The following is a 12,938-nucleotide window of genomic DNA, read 5'->3' on the forward strand; positions in this document are numbered from 1 at the left end:
TCTTCAGATCTAAGATCTGTCATTTCCTGTCCTAACTAAAAAGTATCTTTAGTACTATAGCTAACTTCTGTAGCTATTTAACAATACCAGAAATAATAGTCAGTGGTTACTAGATGGATTATTTGCTGTATACTGTAACTAAATATTGAAATAGAAATTATTCCCAATAAATTGCAGGGGTTGTACAAGAAATACACCGTCAATAAATACATAATTTTCACAGTATTGGTAAGTATTTTCACTTAGCAACATCGACAGTGTAATATTTTACATGATCAAAATAAAACAGCTCAGTGTTTTGTTATAAATATTCTGCCATATACATAGCATACATTTAATGCTCAGGTATTTAGGAGTATTAACAATCAGAATACGTAACCTGTATAGTGAACATAAAGAACAGACTTTCGGTTCTTTGATGGTGTGACAGTACATCTGTCTCTCTGAATCTTGTAAGTGTTGTATAATTCCACGTATAAACTCAGTTTCAGGTACATTACAATTATTTATATAAAACAATACTCTGAATGACCACAAGGTGGCTCGGGTCCAATGACAATGTGTCAAAGCAACCATCAGCCTTGTTTATTTTATTTATTTAGTGCCTAAATATATAATCAATCAATCAATCAATCAAATTTTATTTATATCGCGCTTTTTACAACAGTTGTTGTCACAAAGCAGCTTTACAAGTGCCGAGTCCTAGCCCCCAGTGAGCAAGCCAAGGGCGACAGTGGCAAGGAAAAACTCCCTAGTTTTTTTGCATGAGGAAGAAACCTTGAGAGGAACTAAGACTCAGGGGGGGGAACCCATCCTCCTCTGGCCGACACCGGTCACCATGACTTATAACTTGCTTAATTGTGTGAATAAGAAAGAATTGCTTTTAGTATCCTGGTGAAAGCAAGGTATTTCTGCTGAGATGGGCTTTGAATGCAAAAAACAGGCATTATTAAAGAGGAAGGATGTGGTTTATGGTTGAATGATGTTTGTATTTTCAGCAGAATATATTCAGGTCTTGTATTGTTAAAAAAAACTCAAAACCTGTCTGATGGTTTACAGGAATGCTGACATATGACATTTGGAAAATCCTAAATTAAACAAAACTGTTCTCTACATTTAGTTTTGAAAACTAGTACAATGTGTGTTGTACTAAAAAAAATGATTCTTGAGTGCAGTAACTATTACTTATTGAAAAAAAAAGTACTTAAGATTAAAACCTTTTGAGCTTCAATTAATCAAAAGAATAAGTGCAGCAAAATGACATTACTGACAGTACATTACTGACATTACTGATTACTGTTAGTAATGTCAGTTTAAGATTTTTAGCAAAAATCGCTTAAAAAGTTGAGTGGATTATACTTTAAAAAGCTTGCAAAAATGTTGCACTATATTGTTAAGTAAAGTCAACACATCATTTTTACAGTGTAGGTTTATAAAGATAGCTTTTATAAAGATTTTATTCCAGCACACATTTTGTTAAACAATCAACAAATAAACAGATGGCTACATCCCGATAAAATATGTCAACCTGAGTTACTGAATAACTGTCCATCATCACTATTCAACCTTCCCTGTATTTTACTCATCGTTCTTTCATTGTTATTAGTTTGTTCTCATGAGCACTATTCACTTCATGGAAGCAGTACTTAACAGTACTTAACAGTATATCACAGTTTTTCTCTCTCTTCATTGCAGCCATTTGATAAAATAAAAAAGGTTAATTTTATTTCTCATTAATGTACACCCAACACTCCATCTTGACAGAACTTTTTTTTTGCAAATGTAGCCCCAAAAATGGCTCAGTCTGAGGCCCAGAGCACTCTGGAAGAGGTTTTCATCCAGGGTATCACTGGGCAGGGGATGAGCAGTGCCTGGATTTCTCCTCACATACTGCTTAGAATGAATGCTCAAAGTTCAATCTTCATCTCATCAGATAATCTTATTTATCATAGTCTGGGAGTCCTTCATGTATTTTTGGCAAATTCCATGTGGGCTTCATTATGTCTGCCATAAAGCCCCGACTGGAAGCTGATAGTGGAACTTTGTGGAACTTCTTTCCATCTCCCTACTGCATGTCTGAAGCTCAGCCACAGTGATCTTTGGCTTCTTCTTTACCTCTCTCTCTTCTTTAAGGCTCTTCTCCACGATGGCTCAGTTTGGCTGGACGTCGAGGTCTAGGAAGAGTTCTGGTTGTCCCAAACGTCTTCCATTTAAGGATTATGGAGGCCAGTGCTCTTAGAAACCTTCAGTGCTGCAGGAATTCTTTGGTAACCTTGTCCAGATCTGTGCCTTCCCACAATTCTGTCTCTGAGTTCCCTGGGCAGTTCTGTTGACCTCACGATTCTCATTTGCTCTGATGTGCACTGTGAGCTATGAGGTCTTATATAGACAGGTGTGTGAGGTGTTATATAGACAGGTGTGTGAGCTGTGAGGTCTTATATAGACAGGTGTGTGAGGTCTTATATAGACAGGTGTGTGAGCTGTGAGGTCTTATATAGACAGGTGTGTGCCTTTCCTAATCAAGTCCAATCAGTTTAATTAAACACAGCTGAACTCCAATGAAGAAGTATAACCAGCTGAAGGAGAATCAGGGTCAAAGGGTCTGGATGCTTATGGCCATGTGATACTCTACCTCTGTTTTTTTCAGTTAAGATGGGGTGCTGAGTGTACATTAATAAGAAAAAAAAATTACTTTTTTTTTATTTTAGCAAATGGCTGCAATGAAACAAAGTGAAAAACCTAAAGGGGTCTGAATACTGTATGGAAAAAAAAATTATGTATATATATATATATATATATATATATACACACACACACACACACATACACACACACACACACACATATATGCGCATACATTATATGTTATATATACATTTATATATAATAGCAGTGTAGCAGAGCAAAAACTTAAGCAGAGTAGGAAGGATAGAGAAGGCACAGTGATATATTACCTTATAATACTTTTACAGAGGTCTCTTTTTGTGCAAACATAGTAGCCAATATGTAAAACTGATGCTCACTTGTGCAAATGAGTTACATGGTTAAGCCAATGGGAACGTGATGACGTGAGTTGTAGTTCACGTCACGTATGGGGCCTGACCGATGGTGCACCTCACGCATGTCCATGTACTCGCCGTTCTTGTCTGGAACACGGCCTCTCACGTTTTTCTGAAAATGACTAGTAGGTTAGGCTCAGGTCAACTGTATTAGAATTCAGTCCAGTAGTGAACACAACAACAGTCTCCAACGCACTTGCACACCACGCAGCTGCTCATGATTGATAGGACAGTGTAATATCTGCAGTTGTGTTTTCTCACCTGCATTGGAACATACGTCGGTGTGTCAGACACATTTTCAGACACTTTGATCTGGAGGGAAAGACAAAAAAGGAAAGTAAAGGTTTTGAAATGACATCAGCGCTTTGCATTATTAACCTCTTAATGGACTAGTTTAATTTTGTCAGTTAAGAACAACATTTGGATGACAACATTGAGCACTCATAGGAGTTACTCAGTCAGAGCAACTGACAAGATGACTGAGTTACCCTTAGTCTGATAAAGTATAAGTTACCCATAGTCTGATATAGTATGAATTACCCGTAGTCTGATATAGAGAATCGTGAGAGTCAGACTATAGAGACACAGCAGAATCGCAAGTCCAGCCAGAGCCCAGGTGATGTGGTCAGGAAGGCAAAGGTGCAGCGAGAGGCTGGCATCGCTATGGTGCGTGCCCTGATCAGGAGCTCTCCACCGCAAATCTGTTTCCGTCAAAAAAAAAAACCATGCAGTAATCATTTTAACAACCGAAAGATTCAAGTTTCTGTAAATTTGTTTACTCAGCTACACAAATATAAGTTTCATTATAAAAAGGAGATTCAGATGCATCTGCACAATTCATTTTATATTATTCAAAATTGCTTTGATTTCATTGATGTCATGAGATGTCATGAGTCAGCTCACTTACTTGGTTCTATGGTACATTCTTCACTTTCTCTAATAATGACTGGAACTGGACTGCTTCTGTAAACCTCACATTTATACATGGAGTTATTTTGTATGGACGTTGTATTTTTCAGCGTGAAACTGAACTGACTCCCATGTTGAATCATATCACACGTTTCGCCCATGTCCTTGTCACAAATTATTGTCTTCTGGGTCAGCCGGGCTCTGATTGTCCAATCAGGCTTCCCATTATGTTGACATGCAATAGTGGGCCAGAGATTATAATCCACGTTGTATTTCTTCATTAACACTGAGAGTTCACTGCATACTGCATACAAGAAGCACACCACAAACAATGATTTAGATGAAACGTAGCAGTAACATTCTTAGGTAAACCTCACTTGTATTTTGTACTCTCTGGAATGTTAAAGTACTGTTATAGGCCTACACAATGCATATTTAGCCAGGTTCCAGTTCTGGCCCAAGAATAGCTCATTTGTAGCCGATACAAGCACTACATAAGGACTGCTGCTCCGTAATGTCGTGCTACGTATAGCAAGCTCCCTAGATCGATGCTTTGCCCTTCCAAAACTGGACTATATTAGCAACAACCGCTGGATAATAGAGTTGTATAAGTGTCAGTCACTGCTAGATGGAACATTCTAATCAAGATGCAATTGGATAATGAAATTAAATACAGACATGGATATATTGTAGTGTTGTTGATTATCAAAATTATGCTATATACAGTTCACAGTGTTAAGATGATGCTATATACAGTTCACAGTGTTATTAAGATGATTCTATATACAGTCTTTTCATATACACATACCATAATTTTACTCAATCTGTTTACTCAGTCTATTTATTCAGTAGAGTAAAGGAATGGTCACACCATAATAATTCATAGCCACAAAATACAAGACATTTACATTTAGGGCATTTAGCAGACGTGCATATCCAGATCGACTTACACAGTGCTTTGCCTCTGTTAACAGAAAGCATCCTAGATAGTAGCATAGGTCAGAATTCAAGATACCCTCCTACAACTAAACTACAGGAATCAATTACTTATTTGAAAAAAACATAAGCTCAAACTTAAAGAACATGAATCAAAACTGACACCTAGGAGCACAAATAACCATAGATATAAACATACGATTTAAGAACAAGGGCAAGTTCAGGAGCGACCAAGCCAACTGTGGTGTTGGTAGTCATTTAAATACTCAACAAACAGGTGAGTCTTCAGTCTATGTTTGAAGATGGCAAGAGACGTTAAAACATACTTCAAATGCCAGGTAACTGGGTAGGTACAAAATATGAATATAAAGTAGACACATTTATAACCACACTTGCAATAATTAATCTGGGTTACACTTGCAAACCTGTCCTTCTCTGAGTTTACTTCACACCTGAACCATCATTATATACAATTAAATGTTTATTCTGCCTGTTTATAAGTTTAACACACATAAAAATAGATACAAAAAGTATTAAAATCAAATAATAAAAGGAATATGTCCTTTGCTTTGTCATCACTTACCATCTTGAAGTTTCAGTGAAAAGCTTAAAACAAGGATAAAGAGCTTGTAAGACATGTCACTGTTACTGATAATTTCCTGTGTATGCGTTTGTCAGTGTGCTTGTGTGTGTGTGTGTGTGTGTGTCTGGTTTGCTACGCTGCAAATCTCCCATGTATTATGACTGAAGAAAAAAACAACACAACAGGAAACTGGTATGCTGATGTCAGCGATAGACACACTGTTCTTGGATGTAGTACACATCTTAGTGCATATTAAATATAACAAAATGTATTTTACTGTGGTCAACGAGCAACACTGATCTTTTTTTTCAGTGAATTTATCTTAATAGTTATTTAAATATATTTGCATATTTTCTGGAGATTGGTAAAGACGTGTGGGAGGCTTTTTTGAAATAGGTGATGTGTGGAGGGAAATTACACAAATTACTGACACTTCTGAAACTTACACCTACTCATACATATCCTCATGAACAATGATGTAGTTTCACACTATTTATCTTTATAGTTAAAGTGTAGTGCAAAACCAGTGGGATTTTGAAGTCATTTGTTGCCAGAGTAAAAAAAAACAAACAAAATAAAATTACCTTTATTAGGTGATTCCTAAATGAATCAGTATATTATTTAATTAACATGAAAAATTGCCAGATGATTAAAAAGGTAAATATATGTTACAACAGTGCAGCTCTATTTGCATTTCCAGAGTGGTTGACCAAACACAATACACTGAAATTCTCATGAAAACAACTCCTGCTTGCTAGTAGGGTTGCCACCTAGGTCTGACAAAAAACAAGGACACTGTCAAGTTGTTGAGCGGGGGGTGGGGGGCGTGCGAACGTAAGTTGTTGAGCGGTGGGGGGCTTGGGGGGGGCGAACGTAAGATGTTGAGCGGGGGGGGGGGGGCTAGGTGTGGAGAACGTAAAATGTTACCGAAGGGGTTTAAAATGGACACAGCGAGAAAAAAAAATCAGATTTAAAGTGTGCAGAAACAGTCTGAATCGTGGTTTGAACTAACCTAGTTTTTTTGCCGGGGCCGAATATTAAAAAGAAGAAAAACCGGGACAGGTGGCAACACTACTTGCTAGCGTGTAGCAATGTAGGTAGTAGTGATGAAGGTAGCTTGAAATCATGAGTGGTCTGAGGCCTTTCACGTAGAAGCATACAAAAATAAAATATTGATGTTTAACTGAATGTTACACAGCTAGGTTCAAATTTAGGCATGAAATCTGCTACATGCTAGATAGCTAACGCTAGTAGTGATGTAGATAATAGTGATGAAGATAAGGAAGCTTGAATACCTGGAGGCTTTTATTCCTCTGATGAGGGAGACTATGAAAATCGATGACTAAATGAATGTTATTTTACATTTCTCAAAGTGGACTTACACACGTTCATATTTACGCACGACATGGGCTACTAGCGATCTGCCTAGCTGGCTAGCTAGAAGCTCCTTGTCCGTGTAATTGATTAATGATATGACTAAAATATGTCATGACTTTTGTTTTTGACTGTTGCCTAGAATGGTTTTCCATTAGTAAATGTTTACTTTGTAGGTTTTCTCTGTTTGAAAGTATAGTATATAATAATATAGTAGAGATGAATGCTCTGTGCAGATGAGTCTTTCTTCTTCTTTTGTAATAGTTGCTGTGTTTTTTTTTCACTTGCACACATGAATCTTTATGCCCATTAGTACTCCATGAAGTTTGATACTCCTTTATTTATATATTTCACTACTTTTGTGAAGCAAACACTTTATTTGCTAAATAGACACTTTAAATGCTAAATTTATTTCAGTAAAGATATGTTTTCATATGAGATATGAAAAGAATTTGATAATCAGACCTCATATTTTCAGCTTTAGGACCATATTTTTTATGCATATAAAACATATGGGTATAACATATGGGTATAAATCTATAGGTAAGTATGTATTGGAGACAAATGTAAGAAAATATGCTTTATGAATTATTCATTTACCATTGAAAATCCGATCTACATTTGACTACACAGAGTCAGTGACTGGCTACATCAGCAAGTGCATTGACGAAGTTACTGTGTCCAAAACCATTACAACACGCCCCAATCAGAAGCCGTGGATGACTCCAGAGGTGCGCAGGCTGCTGAGAACCAGGGACAAGGCCTTCAAGTCAGGGGACACAGCGGGCCTCAGAACAGCTAGAGTCAAGCTCTCGCGGGGTATCCACGCCCACTTCCAGGATACTGTTGACACTCGACGCATGTGGCAGGGCATCCAGGCCATCACTAACTACAGGCCACCTCCACCTGCCTGTAGCAGTGATGCCTCCCTTCCAGATGCACTGAACACCTTCTATGCAAGGTTTGAAGCACAAAACCACACAATGACAAGGAAGACCACACCTCCTCCAAACGACCAGGTACTGTGCCTATTCTCAGCTGATGTGAGGAAAACTCAGAGTCAACCCACGGAAAGCCCCTGGACCAGACAGCATACCTGGCAGAGTGCTCAGAGGATGTGCAGAACAGCTCACAGATGTTCTCACAGACATTTTCAAAATCTCTCTGAGCACTGCGGTCGTGCCTACGTGCTTCAAGACATCCACCATCGTTCCTGTGCCGAAGAAGTCCCGAGTGTCCTGCCTCAATGACTACCGTCCCATTGCACCTACTCCCATTATCATGAAGTGCCTTGAGAGGCTGGTCATGAGTCACATCAAAAACCAGCTCCCTCCTTCACTGGACCCACTGCAGTTTGTGTATCGTCCAAACCAGGGGTCGGCAACCCAAAATGTTGAAAGAGCCATATTGGACCAAAAAAACAAAAAACAAATATGTCTGGAGCCGCAAAAAATTAAAAGCCTTATATAAGCCTTATAATGAAGGCAACACATGCTGTATGTATCTATATTAGCCTACCATCAAAATGACTAAGTTAGCTACAAATACGTAATGAGCATTCATGATTAAATGTTTATTCTCCCTGCAGTGTGTTCTGTAGAGAACGACGCACCACGTGACTGCTCTGTTGCAGGATGCCGCCTCAAGTTTAACTTCATTACAATATTAATGAATTATGTTTCATTGATTTGATGAAATTAAAGAAATTTAATAAATCAGGGTTGCCAACTTTTAAAGATCACTTGGAGTGAGATTTGAACCTGGAGGGGGTGGCGAACGTAAATTGTTACCGGGCGGGGTGTATAATGGACATAAATTAAGTATTATATCGCGATCGGTCGATATCCAGTGGTGGGCGCCAGAGCGAACTAGTAACTCATTGAATCATATATGTGGATCAGAGGTAAATAAACTAGATTTTTTTCGGCGTGAGAAATCGGATGTGTGGCGTGTGAGCGTGTGAAGACAGTCAAATGCGTGTGTCTCACGCTCAATACGTGAGAGTTGGCAACCCTTATAAATAAATTTGATTTTTGATGTCATTTTTATTTTTACGATTCGACAATTCGATAATACTCCAAATGCATGTCTTCATGTTCCAATAATTGTCAGGAAGAGCATTCATGTGTCATAGACAAGTTTCTCGGGTGTTGGGAGGCTTTCAATTTCGCTCCATTTGTGGCTTTGGCCAAGTTGAGCTTTCTGGCGAGTGACGTCTTCAAGCTCGCCGCCGGTTTGTTTCCAACAGCCACCTGCCTCATCCTGCCCTGCTAATAGAAACGTGTGTCGCAGGCTACGACGCAAATCTTCGTTGACATAAATGTTGAAATTTAGTTTCATTTATTCTACACATTCTTACAGCATTGGAAAACGTTAGGAATGTTGGTGTCATGTTTGTATCCTACAAAAACTATATTAAAACAAAAAATATATTTCTCTCCATCCTCTTTTTACATTTTCAAACATTTTTGAAAAAGCTCCAGGGAGCCGCTAGGGCAGCGCCAAAGAGCCGCATGCGGCTCTAGAGCCGCAGGTTGCCGACCCCTGGTCCAAACCGATCAACAGACGATGCCATCTCAACCACACTCCACCTGTCTCTCACCCACCTGGACAACAAAGGCCGTTATGTTCGAATGCTGTTCATCGACCTCAGTTCAGCATTCAACACCATCATCCCTCAGCATCTGATCGGAAAACTGAGACTGCTGGGTCTGAACTCCTCCCTCTGCAACTGGGTTCTGGACTTCCTGACTGAGAGACCACAATCAGTCAGGACTGGAAACAGCACCTCCAGCTCCACCACACTGAGCACCGGTGCCCCCCAGGGTGTGCTCAGCCCAATGCTTTTTACTCTGCTAACCCATGACTGTATTGCAAAGTACAGCTCAAACCACATCATCAAGTTCGCTGATGACACAACCATAGTTGGCCTCATCAGCAGGAACGATGAGTCAGCATACAGGGAGGTGCAGTGGCTAACAGACTGGTGCAAGACCAACAACCTATCCCTAAATGTGGATAAAACCAAAGAGATGGTTGTTGACTTCAGAAGCGCACCAGGTAACCACCACCTGCTGAACATCAACGGCTCTGCTGTGGAGATTGTGAAGAACACCTGTCCACATCACAGAGAACATCACCTGGTCCCTCAACACCAGCTCCATAACAAAGAAAGCCCAGCAGCATCTCTATTTCCTGCGGAGACTGAGGAAAGGACACCTTCCACCTCCCATCCTCTCCATGTTCTACAGAGGGACTGTAGAGAGCATCCTGAGCGACTGCATTACCATCTCGTTCGGGAGCTGCAACATCTCGGAGGGCAAGACCCTACAGCGGATAGTGAGGACAGCCGAGAAGATCATTGGAGTCTCTCTCCTCTCCATCAGTGACATCTACACCACACGCTGCATCCGCAAAGCCACCAGCATTGTGGAAGAGCCATCCCACTCATCACACGGTCTCTTCACTCTTGATGCAGTCTGGCAAAAGATACAGGAGCATCCGAGCCTCCACCTCCAGACTCTGCAACAGCTTCATCCACCAGGCAGTCAGGCTCCTCAACTCTCAGAGACGAAACTGACACACACCAACACTGATCTGACCTCACACACGCACAAAAAAAACTGCACTGAACCCCCACCTTCCGCCCCCCCACACACACACACATACAGCATACAATGACTGAAATATCTCCATCCCCACCAGACATATCTGCTGCTCTCCCACAGGATCTACTAACTCTACCTCAGAACTGCTGTATTCATGTATGTTCCCTATATCACAGTATGCCACTTATCTCTGACACCACTCACACTACATTGCACTGTACCAGCAGTCATGTCTGTCAATTGTCTCTGGTCTGTTGTATTTATTGTAGTGTTTTGTTGTGAAATTGTCCCATGCTGCACATTTTGCACATTGTATTGTTATCCTGCCGCACTTTATGTGGTCTGTTGTATTGTTGATTTGTGTTGCACCACGGTTCAGGAGGAACGAAATTTTGTTACACTGTGTATCTGTTCTCAGATGTAATGACAATAAAAAGCCTCTTGACTTGACTCTTGACTTGAAAAATCAAATATGACCTGACTTTGCTGCCAGTGCTTATGAATGGTATTGTACAGTAGGCTCTGTCCTAACTAGCACCCCCAAAGCTCTGTGCATTGTAACCATAGCCTCTCCTGCCTGATCACTTCATTCATATTCTATTTATCCCAATGAATGTAATGCTCCACTAATTTGCTCATATTTTTATGTGGATGTCTCAAACATTACGTTTAGTTACCTTCACGTTTCCTCGTACATGTCCCAGTTGTGGTCAGGATGTTGGAGATGACGGAATTAAAGTGTCCACCTCACATCCTGTTCAAGATGAGTAGCTTGCAATTATCAGAGACACACAGTACGTCCTGTTTTTAGAAGAGTGTGAGAAATAGAAGACTCAAAGTTGTATTTTCTTCCTCTATAGATTTGCTGCCTGATTATCTTAAAGATATTGCTCAAATGCTGACAACCTCAGAGTCTGGTTTACCAAGGTGTTGTGCAGATTGTGAATGCTGTATGAATTCAGCATATAGATGCATAGAAATGTACTGAACACTCTAATTTCCTTTCACTTCTTGTCGGGGGTATATACACACTGAGTGAGTTATTTGTCAGGTACATTTAGTCTATTACATGCTGCTATGCATTTTACAATCAGCTGTACGGAACCCAGTACCCAGTACCTTTCCTAGTACCTCTATTTTCCTCTGATGTTAATTCACATACTATACCAGAGTCCTGAGCCCTGCATATACTTTAACAATTATGATTGGCCTCTTTCATGAAAAACCTTGTTTTGAATGAAGGGCAGATGTTAAGTGGACTCTTTCTGCAGTGATGTAGGAATTACATCTAGTTGTTAACATAGTCCTTCCTTTTTCACAGGCTCAAAGGTAATTGTACAAACAATTAGAAATACAAGGATAATTTCTAATTCTTGAATGAGCTCTTGTGACTGACTTGGCCACTTAAGAACATTTTAATTCTTTAAATCTGCTTTTGCGTTTGCATCATATGTGTTTCACAGTATCACTCTGAATCTGAGCAGAATGTTTAGCTCTATACATTTGAGAATTCATCTTGTTATTTCTATCACACCATCATAAAAACAAGTGAACCATTTTCACATGTCCATGCCATAACACACACCTCCGCCATGTTGGACTGATGATGTTGTATGATTAAGATCAGGTGTAAGATCTTTCCTGCTCTTCTCCTCTCATCACTCTGGTACAAATTAATCCTGATTTCTTCTACCCTCACAAAAATCTTGATCCAGAATTGGGAAGGCTTTTTTAGATTTCAAGTTTTATTGTGCATTTCTGTTCTTGTTACCAGAAAGTTTTCATCTTGAATCAACTTCTAAATTTACAATATTGGGAGTTGGGAGTATTTCTTCTTTATATGAATGTACCAATTTATATGAATTGTTGGCTTTGTCGCACCTGAAGTTTCTTCTGTCTCTTTCAGTTTCTTCATTTCTCATGAAAAATAACCAGACAACAGGTTTAGCTGTTAGTAGTCAATTATCCAATTTCTTGAAAATGAAGGGACTGATGCTGCAGTTGGTGCAAATGCTGAAATTCTTAACTCTTATTCTTAAATCTTTTTTAAGAATCTTTTTTTATTTTTTGGTGTGTTTGAATAAGAGGGACCAGTAGGCTGCAGTTCGGCACCATAGTACAGTCCCAGAGTCCCTGCCAGCTTGGCTCAACAATGTGCAGTGTGAATGGCTTATATTGGGTGCAAACAAGCAAGTGATATGTGCAAACAAACGAATACGCTGGTGATTGAGAGAGGGGGAGTGGCTGTGTGTGACTGGGAGGAGGCATGCCCCCTAGTGGTCAGGACCGGCGCAGCATCGCAAAAATACTATGGATATAATCAGTTGGATTAAACAAAAAGTTAAAAGGTAATCATGAGTAAAACATTATTTCAATCTTCAACAGATAGATTAGACAGGCTATATTTTCTCAAAGAGCCTGAATAAAACATGTTTCTTTATCCTAAAATACAGCACAAAAATGGAATTT

The 12,938-nt window shown here is 39.5% G+C and overlaps 1 protein-coding gene across 1 annotated transcript; it reads right to left on the reverse strand.

Annotated features, from left to right (window-relative positions):
- Nucleotides 1-1,425: 1,425 nt before the first annotated feature.
- LOC143498894 (uncharacterized) lies at nt 1,426-5,639 on the reverse strand. Its single transcript, XM_076993801.1, has 5 exons — nt 5,488-5,639; nt 3,967-4,272; nt 3,600-3,760; nt 3,321-3,371; nt 1,426-3,171 (listed from the first exon to the last, which is right to left on the reverse strand). The coding sequence occupies exons 1-5, from the start codon at nt 5,540-5,542 to the stop codon at nt 3,037-3,039; spliced, it is 708 nt and encodes a 235-aa protein (XP_076849916.1). The 5' UTR covers nt 5,543-5,639; the 3' UTR covers nt 1,426-3,036.
- Between the last annotated feature and the right edge of the window lie 7,299 nt (nt 5,640-12,938).

The sequence above is a fragment of the Brachyhypopomus gauderio genome, unplaced genomic scaffold (genome assembly GCF_052324685.1).
Source record: "Brachyhypopomus gauderio isolate BG-103 unplaced genomic scaffold, BGAUD_0.2 sc122, whole genome shotgun sequence".
Lineage (NCBI taxonomy): Eukaryota > Metazoa > Chordata > Actinopteri > Gymnotiformes > Hypopomidae > Brachyhypopomus > Brachyhypopomus gauderio.